General features: G+C 31.9%; 1 protein-coding gene across 1 annotated transcript; it reads right to left on the bottom strand.

Annotated features, from left to right (window-relative positions):
* Nucleotides 1-353: 353 nt before the first annotated feature.
* On the bottom strand, nucleotides 354-17,512 carry LOC143085650 (alcohol dehydrogenase class-3-like). Its single transcript, XM_076262130.1, has 11 exons — nucleotides 17,402-17,512; nucleotides 17,170-17,271; nucleotides 14,061-14,199; nucleotides 11,082-11,172; nucleotides 9,166-9,298; nucleotides 7,071-7,157; nucleotides 6,264-6,393; nucleotides 5,885-6,015; nucleotides 5,362-5,497; nucleotides 1,663-1,801; nucleotides 354-772 (listed from the first exon to the last, which is right to left on the bottom strand). The coding sequence occupies exons 1-11, from the start codon at nucleotides 17,420-17,422 to the stop codon at nucleotides 748-750; spliced, it is 1,134 nt and encodes a 377-aa protein (XP_076118245.1). The 5' UTR covers nucleotides 17,423-17,512; the 3' UTR covers nucleotides 354-747.
* Nucleotides 17,513-23,246: the final 5,734 nt, after the last annotated feature.

The following is a 23,246-nucleotide window of genomic DNA, read 5'->3' as shown; positions in this document are numbered from 1 at the left end:
TAGCTCAATGGAAGCCAATGAATGGTTGAAACATAAAATGATGCTAGTTTCCATTTTCTTATTCTCAATTGAATTGTTTCATACTTTTCACCTCGGGTTAATTATAATGGCTAACTATACAGTGAGGGGGTTTCTAATTGTTGAAGGCGGTACTGTTGCCTATAATTGCATACATCCACTTTATTTGAACTTGAATGGGTCGGCATACCACATGATATAGTCTAAATTGCAGTCATATTCCACATCTCCTTATAGGTTGAGTTGAGCTGATTTTTGGTTCCTTCGTGTTACTGTGTATAAGAGTTTGTTATAGATAGAGTTCTCATTTCGTATTTATTAATTTTCCGCATTACTAAAAGCTACACAACTAACTTTATTACAAATAAATCATGTATAATATACGAATATATAACATTAATACTAGTATAAAGCTTACAATGCCACATATATAGCTTTAATTTTGACTCTTTGATTGACTCTTAAGTTTAAAATTCTTGTGATCCATGATTTTATGTCAAAAGTAAATTGAGTTAAAGAAAACAACTACCCGGTAGTTTCTTATAAAATGCAACACTTTGGGATAAATCCAAAACTGGTATTCGTAGAGTGAGTTTCGATAATGAAAATGAATTTGAGCTGCACTACAAGTTCTTTTGCTAATTCTAACTCAACACACATATATATGAAATCAGTAATACATCGTCTATATATATAAGTTCACAGCGTCATTGTGTTGGTAAACTGCTTCTACATTGTAACTACAGATCTGAGACTGAAAATAAAAAAAGTGACATATTATAATGCTTAACAATGTCTAATGGAATAAAATTGGAAAAAAAACCAGAGAAAACACATTGTAACAACGCTTCACATGCATTTTCAGTGATTTTTTTTTTGTCTTGCTCGACTTGCATTTTGTGTTGTTATTTGTAGACCTTACTTTGTTCTCGCTTTATCGAATCATCATTTGAAGTATGACTTATGTCGAAATAGTGACATATTTAAAGCACATAAATTGTTCCATGCTGCGTTTTGTATTTGCTACAAAATATTTTTATTTCATTTTCGGGAAATGTTTCCATTTGCTCCAATTCTGATAAAGGTAAGCATATGTTGAAACATGAGTTTCATATAGCTTATTTAGTTATTGATATGGTTATAGCTGTAATGAGACTATTCAAAACTGTTCCAAAGCCTTGAATTATCGTATTTTTAAGAATTTATTGTGTTTTGAGGAATATTTTAATATTTTAGACGAAAAAGATTTTTTGACATTATGTAAATTTAGAATATGTAACCATAAACTTCCAGTCGAACTTGGAAGATGGTACAATATAGAAAGGGAAAAAGAAAGTGTAATTTATGTAAGCTAGATATTGGAGATGAATTTCATTACATTATTAATTGTTCACATTTTAGAGGAGAGAGAAATAAATTTATAAATCGAAATTTTAGTACAAGGCCAAATATTAATGTGCACTTTTGAATTTAGATTGATTGATTTATTTTATGTCGTTTTTGAAAACATAAATTGATGCTTTACGACTTTAGTTGTGTAAAATGTTGTATATGCAGACAACACCTCCTTATTTTATAAACAAAGGGTAGAAGTATATTTCCTTTCAAAATCGGAGTTTTCATTATCTGATCGTAAAGTTTTACCTCTTTCCGTCTCTCTGGAGGTCAAAAGCTTCATTTATTCTATCAAGAGGCATAGTGTGGGTAATAAACTCATCAATTAAGATTTCCCCTCTCATGTATTTGTTTACAAGCTCAGGGACTTGCTTTGCACGTCTGTGATCTATTAAAACATACATATTATTTCAAACTTTATATTGCAAACGTTAGCATAAGAAAAAAAGAAAAATGTTCTCACAGTTCACAGATGCTCTCCGATAATGCCCGCGTCACACTGTCCCGATTTTTACGCCGATGGCAACACGATTATGGAAATTTTCAAAATCGGGACTGATCGTATCCAGATCGGGCTATTCGTAGTGCCATCTTTAACCATCGTAGAACCATCGGCCACTTTTTCTAGCCTTCGGGGACAACTTCGGGAAGGGTTCTAAATTTTTTAACATGTTAAAAAATCCCCGAAGGTACGTCCGATGTTGATGGTTCGTATTGAGTTCGTATCACCGGGAATGCATCTTTGAACATCGTATTGCATTCGTGTTTCCATCGTTTCCATCGGGCAGTTTTGACATTACGATGTCTACACGAATGAATCACGAAGCTACCCGAAGGTCTTACGATGACAACACGACTTCATGAAGACCTCGTAATCCCGTCGTGTTGCCATCGAATAAAAGTACGAAGGCGACAAGATGGACCTACGACGGCAATAAATCCAGCTAAATGTAAGTTAATTTTCGCTCTAAAATACATTTAAAGTGCCATGCGCGATATGCACTGGTCAGTCTAATACGACAGTTAAGAAAGACATTCACAAAACATGGAGCTCATATCATATTCTATGAGAACAAGAAAGGCGACAGCGTTGTTTCTATTAATTCAAATGGAACAAGAAGAGCAGCTATTACAGGCACCACATTTTTAATGTTATTTCGAATAGACAGAAAAAATATTTCAATCATTTCTTATAATTTAATTCTAAATTCCATTTTAAACCGTAGAAAACCATAAAAAGAAACGTTGATAACGTCACGGTCACATGACTAAATTATGTCTATGGGCTGATAACAAAATAACGTCAGCCAATCAGAAGACGCGTTACATCCAAAATTAAATTATTGCCATATAACTTTAACCATAAAGTTTGTGACATACAAAATAAGCAAAGAAATTAATGTATGAAGCAAAATTTTAAGAATATAAAGTTATATATATCTTTTTCCATTGACATACGGACTTACCTTTTAGCAATTAATCGACGGTCTGTGATTATTATTTTTTACATGATAAATTTGTAATAATTTTTCTGATATTGTCATATTCCATCTCACGAAAAAAATCTACAGAAAATTTTTGATTATTTAAACCCCTGCAATGGGCTGATAAATGGATTCAATTTTCGCTAGGAAGCGGTAATCCAGACAAACACCACAGTCCCACGGAACCCTTTATGAATTTTCATAATGCACCTGAACATCTATAAAAATTAATCATTTCATATTCATTAACGTCATTTGCACAAAAGGGGTTTTGTTTGAGTTACTGCTTTGCGCTACGGTTCCTTATAAACGTTATTTTAAAGTAACTGGTTTGGATATTTTCTCTAACACCAATGACCATTGGATTCTAAATCAACACAATGGTCAATGCATTAATTTAAACATAAAAGATTAAAAAGATTGTCTCTAAAGTATGTTCAACTTGCTATTGATTGGGTTTTTTTTATGTCAGAAAAGTGCTTCCCCTCGAACCCACTACTAGTAGATGTTAGAACTTGGATTCGATTGGGGCCTTCAAACTTCTCGCCGAGGTTAGGGCGTACACTCAAAAGTAGCCTGGCTACGCCACTGATCGTAAGCTGTACACGACGTCTTTTAGACATCGTATGGCCATCGTGCCATCATCGTAATCCATCGTGTAGCCTTCGTAATCCATTGTGTAGCCTTCGTGATCCATCGTGTAGGCTTCGGCTGAGATATGAATTTTAAATACCCGTCTTCGGTTAACCTTCGTATATCCATCTTTTGCTATCGTATATAATTTCGGCACCATCGTATAGACTCCGTTATTCATCGTACTTGCTTCGGTCACTTTTTGGTATTTTAACGAGATCGGGACCAACTTCGTACGAACTTACAATTTTCGCATTCGGGTGTCCATCGTATATAAAAATCGGGACAGTGTGACGCGGGCATAAATATATACACATAGAAAAAAGTATTGCAACACCAAATTGAAATTCAAATTAAAAAAACACTTTTAATTTTTTTGTTAAATAATTTGTTAAAATAGAACTAATTAAACATTATTTAAATATCACCTGAGTTTAATCAATAAATATCGACTCTATCAGTTCTTATCTGCACATGCAGCTACTGTACTCGTAAACACTAAAACAGCTGTTTTTATTCTCATTGTTTTCAACACTTAAAATAACCAAGTTTATAAATTTATGTGAATGAGACCTTGTAATTGGTCATCCACAACTCATAACTGCAGCAAGATGGCAGATAATCAGCATGAGGGAAGCAGGTATGTCGCTGTCACAATTGCACGTATTGTTGGTCATCACCATTCCACTATAAGTCGTTTTGAGAATAAAAATCAGCCAAGAAACGATGTTAAAGACCTTCCGAGGTCAAGAAGACCCCCTATAACATCTGCTAGTGAAAATCAAGCATAATGAAGGTTGGTCAGAAGGAAACCCATTGCAAACAATACAATCATAAAAAGAGAGTGATGACCATACAGGAGCCTTTAAACAAGAACTGTTCGAGATTGGCTCATCGCTACTGGTTATCGTGCGATAATACAATTTCGGGGACCTTTGCCTACGAACAGACACACAGATTCGCGTATCCAATATAGCGCAGAGCTCGCCAAAGTTCGAAATTAGCGTCGTGGAGGCAGATCCATTGTTCCAATGGAATTCGGTTTATCTTCCTTGGCCCAATCGTAGTCCGAATTTGAACCATATCGAGCAAATATGGTACACTATTGGCCGTAAAGTGCACGTCATGAAATAAACAATACCCTTCGTCAAGAATGGTTGCTGCTACCTTAGCAACAAATTAGTCGACATATGGCAGGAATCTTTGGCGTATAACGATCAACCATGATGTGAACAATCATCTAAAGATTAATTTTGAAATGTCTGACATTGTAAAGTTCGACTACAGCAAAAGTTGTAAAATGCATTTTTTTGTACCAAAAACACTTCATTTTGTTTTAAGAATTTTGGTTAGATAAAACTTTTTTTTTCATTAATTTTTTGTTCGTTTTAATGCCAATGTCATCATTAACTACGTTTCAATATTATTTTACAAATATTTTATCATATTCCATCCAAAATAAGAGACTGATTTTTCGAATTATAAAAAATCAAGGTGTTGCAATACTTTTTTCCATGTGTATATCACAAGGATTTGTTTGGTTTTATTAATAACTCTTTTAACCCACTGTTATACATATTGATAGTACACGTTTTATTGCAGTGGTGTTTCGAAGATTCTATTATACTAAAGGAACCACTTTGCCGAGTTTAAAAGAAAACGCATGCTTCAAACAAAACGATATACTAGTAGTTAATGTTATTCAGGTTGCTCTCGCGATAGATGTCATTCACTACCGGCGCTAGCGCGTGTACCCTATATTTTACGTCAACGAATACAAATTCTTACAGTTTCTGTAATTAAAAAGTTGTCAAAATAAATCAAAAGTTACCTCCATACAGTGCGCCAGTAATAGTCTTTCCATATAACAGTTCAAAAGGTGGTACTTTAATGGTATCTCCATCGGGGGCCAATCCGACTACTAACAGTTTACCCCAACCTTTATGCAAGGACATAAATGCTTGCTCCTAAAACACAATGATTTGGTCATAATTTTAAAAATACTTCTAGCTATTCTTTAAATATCTGGAATAACCAATGAGTAAATGCATGTGATATGATTGATTATGATAACGATGGTCAGATGCTCTCTATCTGGATACAAGGACCCCTTGTCCGCCTAAATCCAAATCAGATGGTGATAATACAAGAATGGCAAATTGAGATCATATGTTAATATGATATAAAAATTCTTTGTACTGGGCGAGGATGCTTCCACTTAGATAGAATACTTAGTATAGGAATTTTCGTTAGCTTTAGAAATTTAAATTATCTGTAGACAAATGTTTAAGTGCTCCGAACACATTCGAAGGCAAAGTCTAACTCCCAATTAGTGAAATGATCACACAACTAACCATTGTTTTAGTGGTCCCAACACATTCGAAGGCAAAGTCTAACCCTCCGTTGGTCTTTTCTTTAAGTACCTCGTTGATTGGTTTATCGTAGTCCAAAGGATTGAGTGATTCTGTAACTCCAAACTTTTTAGCTGCGAAACAAATCTTAGCATTAAATTGATATAATTGTATCAACTTTTTAAAAAGTTTGTTTTAAGTGTTTTTTTATTTTCCCGGAGTATTCAATACATTTTGATATTTACATTTACCATTATGAATCTTAGAAATAACACCTGGTATTTTTTTTATTTTTTTTTTTGTATACAGCATTATTTTTCTGATGTTATGACATATCTAATTTCTGATTAATTTTTGTTCTTATATTTTAAAAACAACATACATAATTCAAACTTATCTGCATTGATATCTATTCCGATGACACGGGCGGCTCCTGCAGTCTTACAGCCCATAACAGTTGCCAATCCAATACATCCTAGTCCCCAGACAGCACAGACGGATCCTTGTTTTACCTAATGTAAATAGACAAGATATTTGTTTAAGTAGATGATACGTCAGTCAATTGATCTTTTTGTAGGTCATTTGTTATATCTGTGGGAAAAAAGTAAAAACACAAAAATATTGAACTCTGAGGAAAATTCAATCGGTAAGTCCCTTATCACATGGCAAAATCAAATGACAAAACACATCAAACGAATGGACAACAACTGTCATATTCCTGACTTGGTACAGGCATTTTCAAATGTAGAAAATGGTGGATTGAACCTGGTTTTATAGCGCTAAACCTCTCACTTGTACGACAGTCTCATCAAATTCTGTTATATTTACAACGATGCATGAACAAAATAGACATAATAAATAAAATAGTCAAAATAGGGGTACAACATTCATCACTGTGTTGCAATTTTAAAACAAACAATTTTACAAAAACGCACAAAGGCATCTATCAAATTAAAAAAACACGTTCATTGCTTCGCGTGTCTGACGTCAGAAACTTAAATTTAAAAAAAAAGTAGATCTGCGTAAGTGTGTCTTTAATGCATAAGGTATAGTAAAAATGAAAAATAAACCAACAACCTTTTACCTCATTCCAAATTCTGATGTTTACCAAATGAGTAAATAAATTAGTTGATTTTTATTGTACTTTTGTATAAATTTGAATGCATTTAGTTAAACAATGATATATTACCGGGGCTGTGTTAACAGCAGTACCATATCCAGTAGGTATACCACAACTAAGTAAACATATTTTCTCCAGTGGTGCTACCGGGTTGACCTGCAATAAAAAAAAAAAAAGATAGAATTGTTCTTATGTATTAAGGGTATAATTATTTCTATGAGTTTTCATTGATTGCAAAGCACTATAATGATTTGATTTTAAAGTATTATGTTCGGGTATCGGCCTAAGCTATCTATCTGTAATTCGTTTGTATTTTAATGTAGTAGTAAACCCTAACGCCATCATTCTGTTGGCAGCGTGGAAGAGAATAAAATGGCGTGGGATGTAAAACAATGTATAAATCCGGTAAAGATAAAAAAAATGAATTTCTGTGTCGAGTATGACAGGAATAGTTTCCTGACGTACATGATCCCTTGCGACATCTATTGTTGATGATTGTCTGTTTGTTTGCATTTGGTGAATAAATAATTAATACATAGTCAACTCGGATTGCTTGGTTACGTTATCTTTGAAAACAAATAATCTGGATCTTGAAAAATTTGCAATAAAAAGTTCCCTTTAACTTGGTCCAACCCAATCCGTTCATTCAAACGTCTGATACTATAATAGTCTTTCGCCAAGTGTCACGTTCAAACACATATCATTTAACTACTTCCTAAATAAACTGATACGCTTAGACATTAGAGTTTGCTACATTTGTAATTCCATATGTGCACCATGTTATGGCAAGCCGTTCTCGTCAAAACTATGTTTAAAACATTTTTCGAAAATTTTACACACTGAGAATTCAAAAAAAAAACACACTGAGATTAAAAAACTAAAAACACACACTGAGAATAAGGAATTACACACTGATATTTCATAAAAACGCACTGAGATTACGAAAAATGAAAAACACACACTGAGAATAAGGAATTACACACTGAGATTTCATAAAAACGCACTGAGATTACGAAAAATGAAAAACACACACTGAGAATTGAAAATTACACACTGAGATTTCAAAAAGACACACTGAGATGAAATAAACTGAAAAACACACACTGAGAATTTGAAATTACACACTGAGAATTTAAAATTACACACTGAGATTTGTGCGCACGTTTTATGCGCACATATCTAATTAGCATACGTAATCTTAATCTATTACAAGCTTAAAACAACTAGGGGACCTAACTCGTTAGTCCTTCAATCTGGTGCCAGATGTTTTATAAAATACATTAGCAATACAACGTTAAAGACTAATAGAACAAGACAAATACCCACTTACTCTCATTGCAAAACATAACCAGAGACATGTATAATACATGTATGTCTCTGATATAACCAAATTGTAAAAACTTTAAAATTATAAGAAATCATTGGAACAATCTACAAAAAGACAAACAATGCAATGACATGTTCACCCAAGTGTCTATTATAACACATAAACGTAACAACAAAAATATAAAAGATGATCTTGCGAAATCAGGGTAACAGTTGAAAGACTTTTGAAAAAGGACCTATGCTTAAACAGTTTTAAGCAAACAATCCCGATACACCGTTTGTAATAATATTTATCTGAATTATATTGACAAATAACTTATGAATATGAGTTATCAAAAAACGATGTTAAGTCTTGAAATTTGTTATGAACGTTGGTTGAAGAAACCGCATTTCATTATAATGACAAGAGTTCTAGAGACCAAGATATTAATCTGTTGAATTATTCACCTCATGAATATTCATTAGTAATTCGCATATTAATCTCAATGTGTATTTTTGAAATCTCAGTGTGTAATTAACAATTCTCAGTGTTTTTTTTTTAATTTATTTAAACTCAGTCTGATCTCAGTGTGTAACTTTAATTTCTCAGTGTGTGTTTTTCCTTTTTTTAATCTCAGTGTGTAATTTTAAAATCTCAGTGTGTAATTTCGATTTCTCAGTGTGTTATTTTTTTTTAATCTCATTGTGTAATTTTTTTTTAGAAAAAAGGGTTTAAACATAGTTTTGACGAGAACGACTTGCCATACCATGTCACACGATTTTGTAATTTTTTAATTGCTGCAATTGTTTCTTTTTTATCAATACTGTTTCGTTTTATACCAATAATTCGATACCATACCTTTACGAGGGAGATAGCTGGTATCACGGTATACTGACTGAAGGTACTGGTATCAAAGAAATGGTAAACTGTCTTCCCTCTGATGCTGAATCTAGATGTTCCATCCATCAATAGACCATTGGCATAGTTTTTACTACAAAAACACAAGATTTTTTTGTTTTATAGAATTACATCATTAAAAGGTAAAACTTTCCAATTTTACTTCTTAGTCCTTAAGTCAAAATGTATAAGGCATTCCTTTATGTAAAGCATTATACATGTATGTAACGAAGACCTTGCAAAATCGACTAATCAAACAGTAAACCTAAACATAATATCAGAAAAAATTATATAGAGAGTATCATTAGGTCTTCAACAATAGACTATAGTGGCTGCACTATTTGTATATCATTTCATTCAAAAGCAAGTTCATTCAATTATGAAATTTATAATTCGGTATCTACATAAATATCAATTGTATGGTCCTTTTTATAAATTTAGTGTTTGAAAAAGGATGATTATTCTGAAAACTAAGGATTTTCTTATGTCAGGCATAGATAACTTTAGTCGTATTTGGCACTACTTTTTGGTATTTTTGGTCATCACTGCTCTTCATCGTTGATCGTTGTTTGTATTTCTTTACTATTTTGACATGAGCGCCACCAATGAATATTATATATGTAGACGAAACATGCGTCTGGCGTTTTAAAGTATAAGCCTGGTATCTTTGAGAACTATTACCATGCGGAAATGTTCTATTGTATTGTTTATTTGTGTTTTTCTCTTTCCTGAATATTATTGCATTTATTTGTACTGTAGTCCTGTCATGTAATGTTGTCATTTTAATGTTATATTTAACATTGTCATAAAAGTTCGAGGTTTGTCCTGTTCCAAGTCAGAAAAATGGCAGTTGTTATCTTATAGTTCGTTTCTGTGTGTGTTGCATTGTCGTTTGGTTTTTCGTTGCACTTCAGTGTTTCTGTTGTTTCGTTATTTTACTCCTATAGGTGATGTGTTTTCCTCAGTTTTAGTTTGTAACCCGGATTTGTTTTCTCTCAATCGATTTATGACTTTCGAACAGCGGTATACTTCTGTTGCCTTTATCTATAAAGGTAAAGTAGCAAAAAATACCGAAAACAGAGGAAAATTTTAAAACGGAAATTTTCTGATCAATATCTTTTCGTCAAATTAGCGTTTCGTCTAAAAAAAACTCATAAAAACGCTCACACCAAAACAGTTGCAAACCCAAAACTGAATTATAAGTTGTATATCATTGAAAACAAAACAAATAATTTATTAGATATAAGTTTTGCCTTATCTTGAATGCTTAAAGTAGTTACCAAAGGTACCAGGATTATAATATAATACGCCCTACGCGCGTTTCGTCTACATAAGACTCATCAGTGACGCTCAGTTCAAGATATCTTTTTATAACTCGGAGTAGAACATTTAAGTGTTTGTTTGCTTCCGTATCTAATTTCCTACAATGTTCCAAAATTGCCTCTTTTTTATATCACTACTTTAAATTTCATTTTCTAACTTTAGAACATTTTAAATAGAGTTTGTCCTGTTAATATGAAAACTGGTTTGATTGATTTTATCGATATCTATTACATATTTATAGGTTATCGTTGATCATCTCGAAGAGATTGATTTTATCGCTAAAGCCGGTACGGCGAAAGCGAGAAATGCAATCGAGTTGAGATGACCAATGATAATCTGCTTATCACTATTTTATCTATGACGACGTTGTCAATTTCATGTCAATTTCATTAGCAACGCCACGTGCCTCCTTAGTTTCTAGCGATAATTATAGCGAGTAGCATGATATAAAAAAAAGATCACTAAAAAAAGATCAAAGGAAAAATGCACAAATATCGATAATGATATATATTAAAGTTTTGTTTTAAGTTACACAAATAATTGTGATATCTTACTCCATGAATACTTCACAAGTACCAGTTTTCCCACTAGTACAGCACCTACACTGATTGCATTCTGGGAGAAACATAGTAATGACATGGTCACCTGAAAAAAGTAAAATGTCAACTAAGGCATTATCCATCAACATTGACTGATATATGGTAGTAATACAATAAAAACCTTCACTAACAACAGCAGTAGACTTTCAACTAGTTTCCCGTAAAATCAGAGGCAACAGTATTTTTTTTTACATCAACAACTTTTTATTCAGATAGTCTATATAGACGATGACTTATGTCATAGGTTTTTCAGATTTGTAAGATGTAGATACAAAGGCATTCATTTCATTCTTGCTTATGTATTCTGTGATAGCTTAATAACCTTATATCCTGACTCACTCTTCCAGGGTTTTGAGATTTACATTTTCAAATATTTGTTTTTCTTTCAGTTATCAATTTAAATTGCTTTTATCTGTAAATGCTGCATGCTTTCAAACGGTTTCATACACAAATCGTAACTGTTCACTATTCAATTTTCTGTTTAAAGAAAATATCATTAAATATTCTTATCTAAAATTAGCCCAATTTAACAGAAACTCTAAACGACATCAGATTGCATAAACCTATTCAAACAAAGAGTCATCTAAACTAGAATCAAGGTTGATCGTGCAAGTAAAAATAGAATATTATTTACACTGATTAATGAGGTTATATAACCTCCTTGCACTGACATAAGCTGCGTCGAAAATAGAATACTGGTGTTGAAAGTTGTACTTGTACATTTTGTATGATTAGTCAAAAATCAAATATATGTCAAAAGAAGGTTAATTGATCTGTTGATTGTGTATGTACAATCTATAGCTAGTGCTGTCAAGTATGTACCTTTGATCTTTCTTACAAAAGAGATGGTATGTTGGGATCATTTTTTATCCCTTGAGTTCGTAAAAAAATTTGCAAAATTTAACCAAACAGAAAATTTATTGGACAATAGTTTGTCACATAACTTAATAATATAGTAAAGTACTCAGGTATTTTATGTTCCTCTACAAACTTTGCATTTCTTTTTCAAACTTTTTCTTTTTATTCAAATAGCAAGAAGCACATTATTTTAAACATACCTCACAATTAATATTAGATATGAACCAAGGCCTTACCAAAATATATTATTGTACGAGTTTCATATACAAAGATGTATATGCAGGTACACTATTTTCGTTTGTAAAGACACAGATGAGACCTAAAATTTTGTGTAAAATGGTCATTTAGGCGTAGTATGCCAAATTCGATGTTTATCACATCCTGATTACCTCACAAGTTGAACTTGTTTTCTTTAATATCACACATATTCCTCAACATTTCATATGTTAGTGTTGTCAACGGTTAACCGGTTAACCGTTCGAACGACCGAATACCGAATACCAAAAACGCTAACCGGTTAACCGGACTTTTTTTTCAATTTTAATAGATTTGATAAAAATTTATATTGAAATCATTTCAATAGATGCGTTTTCTTTAAAAAGTGTCGTCGTGGTAATTAACTTGACTGATCAATTGTCCAGTATATTGATTGGTATTGTTAATCCAAAAATATAAAATTAATTAGAACTTGTCTCTCAGCTCGGGGCTAGATCTTAAGGAAACATAATTAGTTACATGTTTTTAATAGTAATTTCTAATCAGTAACACGATTATATTTTACGATTTACTTCATTATTTCATTTTTGATCTTATATTGTGTAGACCTACATCTCAATGTGCAAGTCTTTGTCATACTTTAAACTAAATGCTAACTCAAAAACTGTAAAAAATCAATGTCTACTTGATGGTACGAATAACAAGTTTAATCAATTTGAATTGAAACATCTCACATTATTTTTTTGGAGACAACAAGACAAAATGGAAGAATTATCGGTTTAAGACATATTCAAATCTACGAGATCAAGACGTTTTTTTTTTCAATCTGAAGTAAGTACAAACGCCAAAGCCTTTGCTATCATGTATTTGATAATGAACTTGAACAGGAATCTTCACCGACCAGCCTTATAATACCAAAGTGCAAACTTCAATTCATTGTATTATAAAAACGTAAATGTATGACTTGGATGGAAGGTAGTCACATTGACACTCATACCTCATCCTCTTATATCTATGTGTATGGTACTATTGGTAAGGCCTTCGAACATCAACTTTAACTACCGGTTAACCGGTTAACCGGTCGAACGATTATACGAGTAACCGGTTAGGCAAAAGTGTACGATTTGACCACACTAGTTTTAAGTGTATCTTTACAATTGAGAAACATGAAAGTGTAAATTAAAGTTTTTATTCCTAAATCTTTTTTAAGGCATATGACATTGTACTCGTAAGTGGGATTCGTTTTACTCGTCCTTTACTTTTCTATGTTGTGTTTTGTATGCTGTTACATTGTTGTATTTGTATTTTGATGGTTTTTCTTATCTTGGTATGGCATTGCCAGTTTGCTTTAGACTTTTGAGTTTCAATATCCCTTTGATATTTTGTATAGTTCATGTATGCTTAATTTTGATTGCTTTAAAGGCATTGTATTCTAAATTCGTTTTCATTATATTTTATCCATCATGATGACGGATATATTTGCACGGCTCCGGTAATCGACTTTCTCTAGACTTGTTCTTTGCGAACAGTCTTCCTGAACATGATAATCGGATCAAAAGTCTTTTTTTCATGTGAAAGATTTCCCCTGAAAATTAAGACATTTATACAGCCGAAAGGAACAGAAAATTGATAATAAGTGCTCAATACTGTTATTAAGACAAGGGATAAGTGATTCAAAATACTGATTTAAGTTCATGTTTTGTAGATACTCAATGATATACATAATAGTTGAATGGTAGTAAACGACAAACTCAAACATTATGAACTGTAATGTATTGAATCGAACAGGTAGGGTGCATCAATGTTTTATTTGATATTATAATGTTTCCTTTCTTGGAATTGTTTTATTACTTTACCAACCTTCTTCAAAATTGGTCACGCCTTCACCAACACTTTCCACAACGCCCGAGGCTTCGTGACCAAGGATGACGGGTAATTTAGCCTCGATACATCCGTTTAAAATGTGAGCATCGCTGTGACAGATACCAGTGAACGCAATCTTAAATAGAAGTTAGGTTATACTACTAGTAAATAAATAATTTTCAATCTTTTATGATGCTCCTTGCTCTCATGTTTTGTTGACCCTATTTGATTTACCATTTATCATGGAGAATTTTTTCCAAACCAAGAATTTTTCTATCAATATTTAGTGAATTCTGGATACATTTGATCAGCATTGATTATCACTGATTTTAATACCTACTTTGTACAGAATTTAATGTACAATCAATTTAGGCATGATTTTGCTCTAAATATTTGTCATATTTTTGAAATATTGTATGCTATCCTTTACCTTTGTAATGTGTTTGTAATTTTAGATCCCTACACTATGTTAATGATAATGCTTCAAATGTTTTGCCAAAATTCATATGCATGCATAAACATCATTTTGTTTGAAGAACTGTATTGATGAATAAAAACATAATCACATTGAGATATGTTATATTTACTTAACCTACACTTAAGTCGGTAGCTATATTGAATGATCGTCCTTGCATTAACTCCTTAATATAAGGGTGTATTATGTCTTTAAATATGATCTTAATAAAATTTCCTATCAAAAAATACTTCATTTTAAATTTTAACAACATCTTACTGAGCTATGGCACTGCGTATTATACATTCAGGTAATTGATGAAAAACACCTCCTTTATCGAAATATTTAAAAGATATTTTAAATATCTAATTTAAAAGATATGTATAACACCCTTTCGGTGAACTAAATTTCTAGTACATATTTGCTTTTTATAATGAGTTTCTGTAATTATATTTATGATAACTATCACAAGGTCTTTTTAAAGAAAAATGTTCGACCTAATTCTTTGGAAGCCAAATTGAAAAACAGCTGACAAGGCTTATTTTGAGTTAGCTATTATCATGAATGGAAAAGTCATATATTTTAAAAAAAAAAAAAAAAAATTTTATTATATCGAAATACTTTTGTCTCTAACTTTTGTGCTTTTTTCATTTCCTGACCGGTGTGAGAAAAATATTTCTCATCACTAGTGAATTATCTGTGCTCAGCAAAATGATTGGTCGAAATTTAATAATAACGTTTAATTTTCTTTATTTCTACTGAATTTCCTATTGTGACGTCATTAAAATATGCAATCTTGTCTGATGACGTCACATATACAGAACATAACTTTCTGCAAATGTTTGAAAAGGAATATATCAGTAGAAAAACATATTCAACCACTATAATATCATGATATTTCTCCACTCTCAACACTTAAAATGTGATTATTTAAAAAAGGTTGCCAAACCTCGCTCGCGCTTTAAATATTAAAATCTAACCATCTCGAGATGAGAAGTATCGTAACACACTTGTTGTAGTTATATAATTTATATTTCTCCAACAAATGCTGAATCAGATTGTTGTACTTTTTTTGCAAGTAATTCGAAAATTAACATTTCTTAATCCCTTTAGTAATACAAAACATATGAACGAAGAAGCAATTGGGTTTGAAATGATGACAAAGCAACACCCAAAGTATATTAACGTCTACAAATTATTTTCTACATTGATAAACAAGTTGTTTTAACAAAAAGCATAAGTCTAAGTTTTCATATCGACTCTTTTTAAGCTGTTAAAAATTATCTTTAGAACGAAATTTTTAAAGGAACACATTCACTTAGATAAATTAAAAGACACCAACAAACTAAGTTCCTAACACTTACACATTTGCATACGACAAGATGATACTAGCTAGGTATACTCCCATTGTCATGTAGGACATAGTAGAAGTAGAACGTGCAATAAAATCTTAAGGAAGGTCGCTTGTCATGTTTTGGGATTTTTGTCAGATTTTTGGAATCCTCTGGTTTTATCCATTTGAATACCTTTAAAATATTTGCCAATTTTTTTTTTTTTATGAATCTTTTACATGTATAATGATAAACCATTTGTAAAAGTCTTATAAAATCTAAATATTTTTTAATAGTTTACTATTAATAGAGAACTTAAACTTGTCAATAATAAACCTATTAAAAGTCAAGAGAGAATATTTTCCCGCCAAAATTTCAATGGCTATACTATCGAAAACAAGCACATTGACCTAGATATGTTTTTTGCTCTTTTGATTCCTTTGTTAATCCCTATCAATATAAAATAGTGTTTTGAATAGTTAACAATATATCAAATTTATGCCAACAATGAATATGTGAGACGACAGAACCTGAAAAACAAACACCTCGTCTTCAACTGTGTCGCCCCGTGATATTTGAGGAATCAGTGTTGGTTTCATAATCGATTATTTAACAGCGGTATACTACTGTTGCCTTTACTTTGGACAGTTTTGGCGCCTTCGTTTCCAAACGTATAAATATTAAAATGTCCAGTGTAATTAAGATATATTTTCAGAGAGCAGAACATTTGTTGTTTTTACCACTGAATCTACACATAACGGAAAGTTGATTGAGTTACACTATGTACTTTATACAGCATTCAATAACAAAAAATATTAGCCAAAAATCAAAAGTCAAAGTGATTGATATTTGTTTACTTGCGATTTAAAACAGGTTGCCATAATATAAAAGAGTCATAAACAGTACTAAATGAGAATCATATCAATTTCAACGATTATGTGACCAACACTTTTTATATACCTTATTCATCTATTTTCTTAAAGTCAAAATTTACGAAATAAACTCAATCTTTTAAAGAAATGAGGGTTTAAGTTTCTATCAATATTGTGCAGCCTGCGTTATAAGTCATGTATAGATTCTTTTAAAATCTTAATATCTAAAACAAAATTTGTGATGATCAGTCCGAATATACAAGACAGCCAGACACAACAATTGCACATGTACATGACTAGTATAATTCTAACATTTTTCAATTAGTCACTGTTTCAACAAACATAAGTCATCTTGCATTCAAAGTTTGAAATATGTTTACTTCATTGAACATGTTGAACGCTTTTGTAATACAAAGATTATTTAATTGTACATTTTGAAAGTAACCTACCCTAACACGAACTTCCCCTCCTCTTGGTGGTTCTACTTTGACTGTTTCTATAGAGAGAGGCTGTCTTGGCTCCCAGCAAACAGCAGCCTTGCACTCAATAGCCTATTTGTAAAGAAATTATAATCAATAACTCTTATATTTGATGGGTCTCTCCCAGTTTTAGTTTTTAACCTATTAAAAATAAAAATTGATTCTAAAAATATTTTTTTTTAAGAATGTGTATTTTTCTTACCTTTCCTGTTGTTTTAGACATGTCGGTATTTCTCAAGTGAACGCAATCGGTTATCAGCTGGTTTTTAAAGACATAATTGTAAGTGTCGTGTGCACAACAATATTCCAGTAGGCTAAAATATTTGTTTATGAATTTAACTGTGTCAAATTATGTATGCTACTTTATGTTATTTTTGATTATTTGATTGTTTTGTTTTATTGATTTTATTTACAATGCATATTCTATGTATACATTTTAAGCAAATCAAAACAATAATTTTCTAAATTGATTTAATAGAAACACTGAAGTGCACATCCACTTATAATTGTAGGAACTGTACAACCAAGTTTTCGACAATGCTCATGTGTTGACGTTATTTGAATGCATAGAACTCATCATAGATACCAGGATTGAGTCTTTACGTCAAACACGCGTGTGGTCTTCAAAAGACTCATCAGTGACGCTCGAATAAAAGTAAAATAAAAAGGCCAAATGCAACTTTTCCTCAATTCAATACAATTAATGTGGTAAATATTACTCAAAATATCTTTTTTGTTTGGTTTGATAATCTTTGCTATTATTTGTCTTTCCATCACCAGTGAAAATTGAAGTGGGTGCATTTGGTGGCTCGTACAGGATCACGGTTTTTGTGGAGTTTTTTTTTTTTTTTTTTTGTTTGTTTGGCATCCAGCAAACACTCTACGCAGGTGTGTACAGAAAGACTGCACATATTCCGTGTTACACATTCACATTTCCCCAGACATGAAATTGCACTGTAAGCTTAATTTTGTTTATGATAGTTTTCTTTGTACAAGTTATGTATTATGCAATTTTAATCAAGAAAGATCTATTTTGAACTACTTTTCTATGACCTTTATGAGCTTGTTATCATGTAATGATCGAGAGACAGTTTAGATTGTAAACAAAGTTGAAACTTCAGACAACATTTTACCGATGTTAAAATTCCTTAAATCTATCAAGAAGAAAATTAAAGGTATCAAATTAACATGATTAACAAAACCTAAGAGTATCGCATCAACTTCAAAATGTGAAAATCTGAAATAGGTGACAATCAGTTCAATTCTGGTATGACGACTATTCTAATCTTTAAAGATCTAAATAAAGGCAAAAGTATTATACCACTGTTCAAGAGTCAATTTAACTGAAACAAATCCGAGTCACAAAAGAAAACCGAGGAAAACACATCATTTACAAGACAAATACAAATGTAAAGCGAAAGACCGCGAAAACATGGCACTAGTGAGTCGTAATACATACATATTTTATCGATCAATCAATCCCTTATATGGTGATTATTAAACCTATGTGGTGGCGATGTCGGTCGTTATGTCTCATGACTCTGTTGACGCAGATTTTATCTAAGGAGCATTCCCTGCCAATGGAGTCTGTATATTGTGAGCATACCCGAGCGTTGTGTACTAATTTATATATTGTTATTGCTGAGAAATGGGAAGTTGACAATTGGAAATTTGAAATGATAATGTTTTCATAGATTTTAGTTAAATATTGTCCATCTGTGTCAATTTTGTGAAAAACTATTAAGATATGAAGTAGACCTTCTAGTGCCTCAAATCTTGACTGAAATCTAGAAATTGACAATGAGAGTCGTAAAAAAATAAAACTTTACGACAACTGAGATGATTTCAGCTCTAAATTGTCAACTTTCCATTTCTATGTAGCAACATTCCAGCAGCGCCTGCATACGGATTATTTAATTTTATTATCCCAATTAATACGATATTCCCGGGCTTGTATTTTCTATCATTATTTTCTTGATAGATGGTTGCTGCTCTCAAGGAAGCTATTAAAACAAGAGTTCCAAATGGTGAAGTTGAAATCATTCCTTCGTAAATTTTACCGGCGCCATCACGAGTTTGTTGACCGTTACGGAATAACCGTTTCACAGATGATATCGGAAATGGTCCTTATGTTGTGACTACAATACCCTGTCCTTTTCACGAATATGACCTACAGAATAAGACTATTTACCTTATTTGATATAACATAAGTAAAACGTTTGGAGTACGATCTGCTTACCCTTCCGACGCACCTGAGATCACCCCCAGTTTTTGGCGGGGTTCGTGTTGCTTAGTCTTAAGTTTTCTATGTTGTGTCTTGTGTACTATTATTTGTCTGTTTGTCTATTTCTATTTTAGCCATGGCGTTGTCAGTTTATTTTCAATCTATGAGTTTGAATGTCCCTCTGGTATCTTTCGCTCCTCTTTTACAAGGATATACGAGAGCGCGAATTTAACTACGAAAATAACATGGTTTGAATTACAGGAACCTCGTAGGTGGGTTAATTTGTTTTAATGAACTTTGCTTAAATAGAAAGTCTAGTTACACCCTTGACCAGTTCCTTTACTCTGTAACTAATATCATATGAAATATATACAATGAAAAGATTGTTTTTACCTCTTATTTATTCCTGATGCAAGCATGACATACAAATCACTATACCAAATAAATATTGTGTTATCTAGGATTCTAAAGCTCTACGCAGTACCAGCTGTTTCATGGGCAATGACCATATTTTTTTTTATTTATTCTGCATCCCATTTCAAGGATATCTACGCAATTTAAGGATTCAAAAAGTAAAATAACAAAATTGACAAAATAAAGAAATCAAGTTTCTGGACATTTGCTGTGTAAAATTGATTTAAATACAGTGCACGTAACTTTTATTGTCTTCTCCCTTGTGTGTATCGTAATAGGGCTATTACCACAAACATTATTACCATTTAATAAAGAAGTTCAATATTCACCAATAGTATAATACCAATGTAGAAGCTGCGGTGTGAATTAAGAGAGTAGAATGGTCTATCATTATTTATAGAAAAAAAGTAAATCCTATATTATATAACCTGAATCAAATTCTAATTGCAAATCTATGTCATTTTAACAAATCTTTTTTGGGGAGAGGACGTCTCTAATGTTGTTATAACTTGTGTCCAATCCCTTTTGCTACTTTTGCAAATAAAATATGTTCACTTTAGATTTTTAAACATGTAATATTTAAAAGATAGAATTATAAATCTTGAAAGAGCATATGTAACAAAAATCATAATAAATTACAAGTGATAATAAAAGTTATTCATGTTGCTGGTTTAAAACGTACTGCATGACAAGTGATGATCCTTTTGTAGTTAGGGGACGACCATTTGATATTCTGGGGGGGGGAGGATTTTGAAAATAAATAACTCAGGCTTGATAATCACAAAAATAAATGGTTTGTTCTGTGGTAGTTAAATTACCTGACTTGCAATGTATTGAAAATAAATAACTCAGCAGGTCTAATCTAAAGTATGAGATGGCACCAGATTCGTCATAAATTCAACTTTTTTCCCTAAAAAAATCGGGAAACGATCCCCAAATTTTTTATAACAAAAGTATAAATATTATTTAAATATACTTGAAATGTCTGAAAATTGATTTCATTTAACTTGAGATATATTGTCTCAGGAAACCTAACCTCACTTTTATTTTAACAGGGCCGTAACTACATGTAGGAAATTTCAAAACCGAACGCTTGTCTCCATATCAAATCGTGTCCACGGCCTTGCAAGAAGAAAGTTCTGTTTTCCCTCAGACTTATAGCCCTAATTTTTCGGGATCAATGTTTCTTATTTATTTGTCTTTTGTTTATTGATTGCCTTTTCTGTATTCTGTTAGTGTTGCATTCCTTTTGTAATCTAGTAATTTTGTTATGAACTTGATCATGAGTTAAAAAAAAACAGAAGCCACAGACTTAACTGTGTGAAGTCCATTTTTGCTTTATCATTGGTCTTTTGATGTTGTCCCTAGAAACTTAAGTCTTACACTGAATATATACATTTTGCTTTGAGACCAAAATAAATATTGTCAAAAAATTATTAAAACAAAACTTCATTTTCAGATTATGAAAGGGTCTTCGGAACTCCCAGAAAGCATGATTTTGCATGCATCATTTGTTCTATAGCTTCTTGGGCCTTCAGTGGCTCCAAAACCCTTCAAAAAATTTTTGCCTCGCTCCGCTTGGCATAGTATGTTTGCCAATACATTTAAAAGTGACTAGTTTTAACAAAACTTTAATACTATGTATGTATGCAATACATGTTTATGCAGTTGGGAATTTAAAAGATTCATTTCTGCAGAGTGGGAGGGTTAATCTAATTAAATGGTACATAATGACTTGACTATACTATATGTATTTTTATAGTGAACAAATCATTTAAAAATTGTATGTTTTCGAATATCAAAAATATATCAAATAATCAGTCCCTTGCTTAAATGAAAATGAAAAATCTTGCTTCAATAGTGCAGAAAATGAATAATCTGTCCTCTTAGTTTACAAAAATAAATAACCGATCAAAAAGAAATCCTCTTGCCCCCCCCCTCAGAATATCAAATGGTCGTCCCCTTATAACCATATCTTTAACTTGGGGCTCCAAATACACTGCGACGAGACCAGTTATATTTAGTTCAATTCAATAGAGATACGAGTTTCCTTATACGTCGAAGCATTTTCCATAGTTTACCGTTATTTCAACAGACGTCACGTCCGTCTAAGACTGATTTAAAAGCGGAAATGCTTACATTATTGAACATTCGCAAGTTATATTAATATGTGAACATACTGAAACTTTTATAGTATGCATACAACAATCAATGAATATGATAAAGATTCTTTCTCATTTATTTTGAATTGTATCCATTATTTGTAAAACGCGTCAGGTAGATTTAACTTCCTTCTAAAATTCAATTTGGCTATTTACTGCGTTACTACTGTGTACAACCTTGAAACAGAACGACAAAAACAGCACTCGTTTAACAGACATCTGACTTTAGTCAACAAGTTCTCAATTATGTAAATGATTGTAAGTAAATGGGTTATCAAATAAGATATGCGTTGTTTGAAGTATAGTAGTGTCGTCTTACTTAAAGGGGCACTAGCTACGAGATATATAAAAAATCTAAAGTTTGATTTTTTTCTGTTCAATCAATAATGAAAGTGAAATAGTGAAATAACAATTCGCTTTTTGCAGGCAAAAAGGTTCAATTTTGTCAAATTACGCTAAGAAACATTGATATTTAGTAATTCACTTGCAAGTGAATGAGTCGACCTCTTTAAATCCGTATTCATGTGAACTTCAATTTAACCCCTAGATAGAGTTTGACAACGCATGCATTGTACGTGTACTGGTTTTTTACAGAAAAAGAATGTCAACAATGAAAGTGAAACTACGGTAAATCATTTGATTACTAATTCGATGCACATAAAATCATTCTTATACGGTTAAAAACAATGAGAAACACCTATTTTTAATCTATAAAATAAAATCAAACAGTCCTATAAAAATCCAATTGCACGTGTTGGTTTAATCTATTCATATCTTTATTTATGTTTACATCGCTTATATGGTCATCTGAGGTGAAATCGATAGGTAATTAGATGGTGTCTGGACTAAAATACACACGAAACGAACCTATATATTATCTATCCCATGCTCTGTAAACTGTTTATTTTAGACTTTTGATAGTTTGGATAAATGTTTTACATTGTTATAAATCAAATATGAGAATTTGAGTCAAATCGGTGACCATGAATTTGACAGCTAGTGCCCCTTTAAACTTATTACATATATTTTTTTTTCTGAATCGTTGTAACATTCATATCTCGATCATTCATGTAAAAGAGGGGCGAAAGACACCAAAGGGACAGTCAAACTCATAAATCTAAAATAAACCGACAACGCCATGGCCAAAAATGAAAAAGACACACAGACAAACAATAGTACACATGACACAACATTGTAATTGTATGCACAGTCATATATGACAAATGACAAACGCACATCAACATGAG

Source organism: Mytilus galloprovincialis, chromosome 8 (assembly GCF_965363235.1).
Source record: "Mytilus galloprovincialis chromosome 8, xbMytGall1.hap1.1, whole genome shotgun sequence".
Taxonomy (NCBI): domain Eukaryota; kingdom Metazoa; phylum Mollusca; class Bivalvia; order Mytilida; family Mytilidae; genus Mytilus; species Mytilus galloprovincialis.
This window is presented reverse-complemented; position numbering and strand designations above follow the sequence as displayed.

What these genes read in the sequence shown, in the direction of transcription:
- LOC143085650 (XM_076262130.1), bottom strand. Translation starts at nt 17,422, where the DNA reads ATGTCTAAAACAACAGGAAAG. An exon ending in CAGCTATCTCCCTCGTAAAG is followed by an intron (nt 7,158 to 9,165) that starts GTATGGTATCGA and finishes TTTTTATTGCAG; the next exon opens with GTCAACCCGGTAGCACCACT. An exon ending in TGCAGATAAGTTTGAATTAT is followed by an intron (nt 6,016 to 6,263) that starts GTATGTTGTTTT and finishes TTTGTTTCGCAG; the next exon opens with CTAAAAAGTTTGGAGTTACA.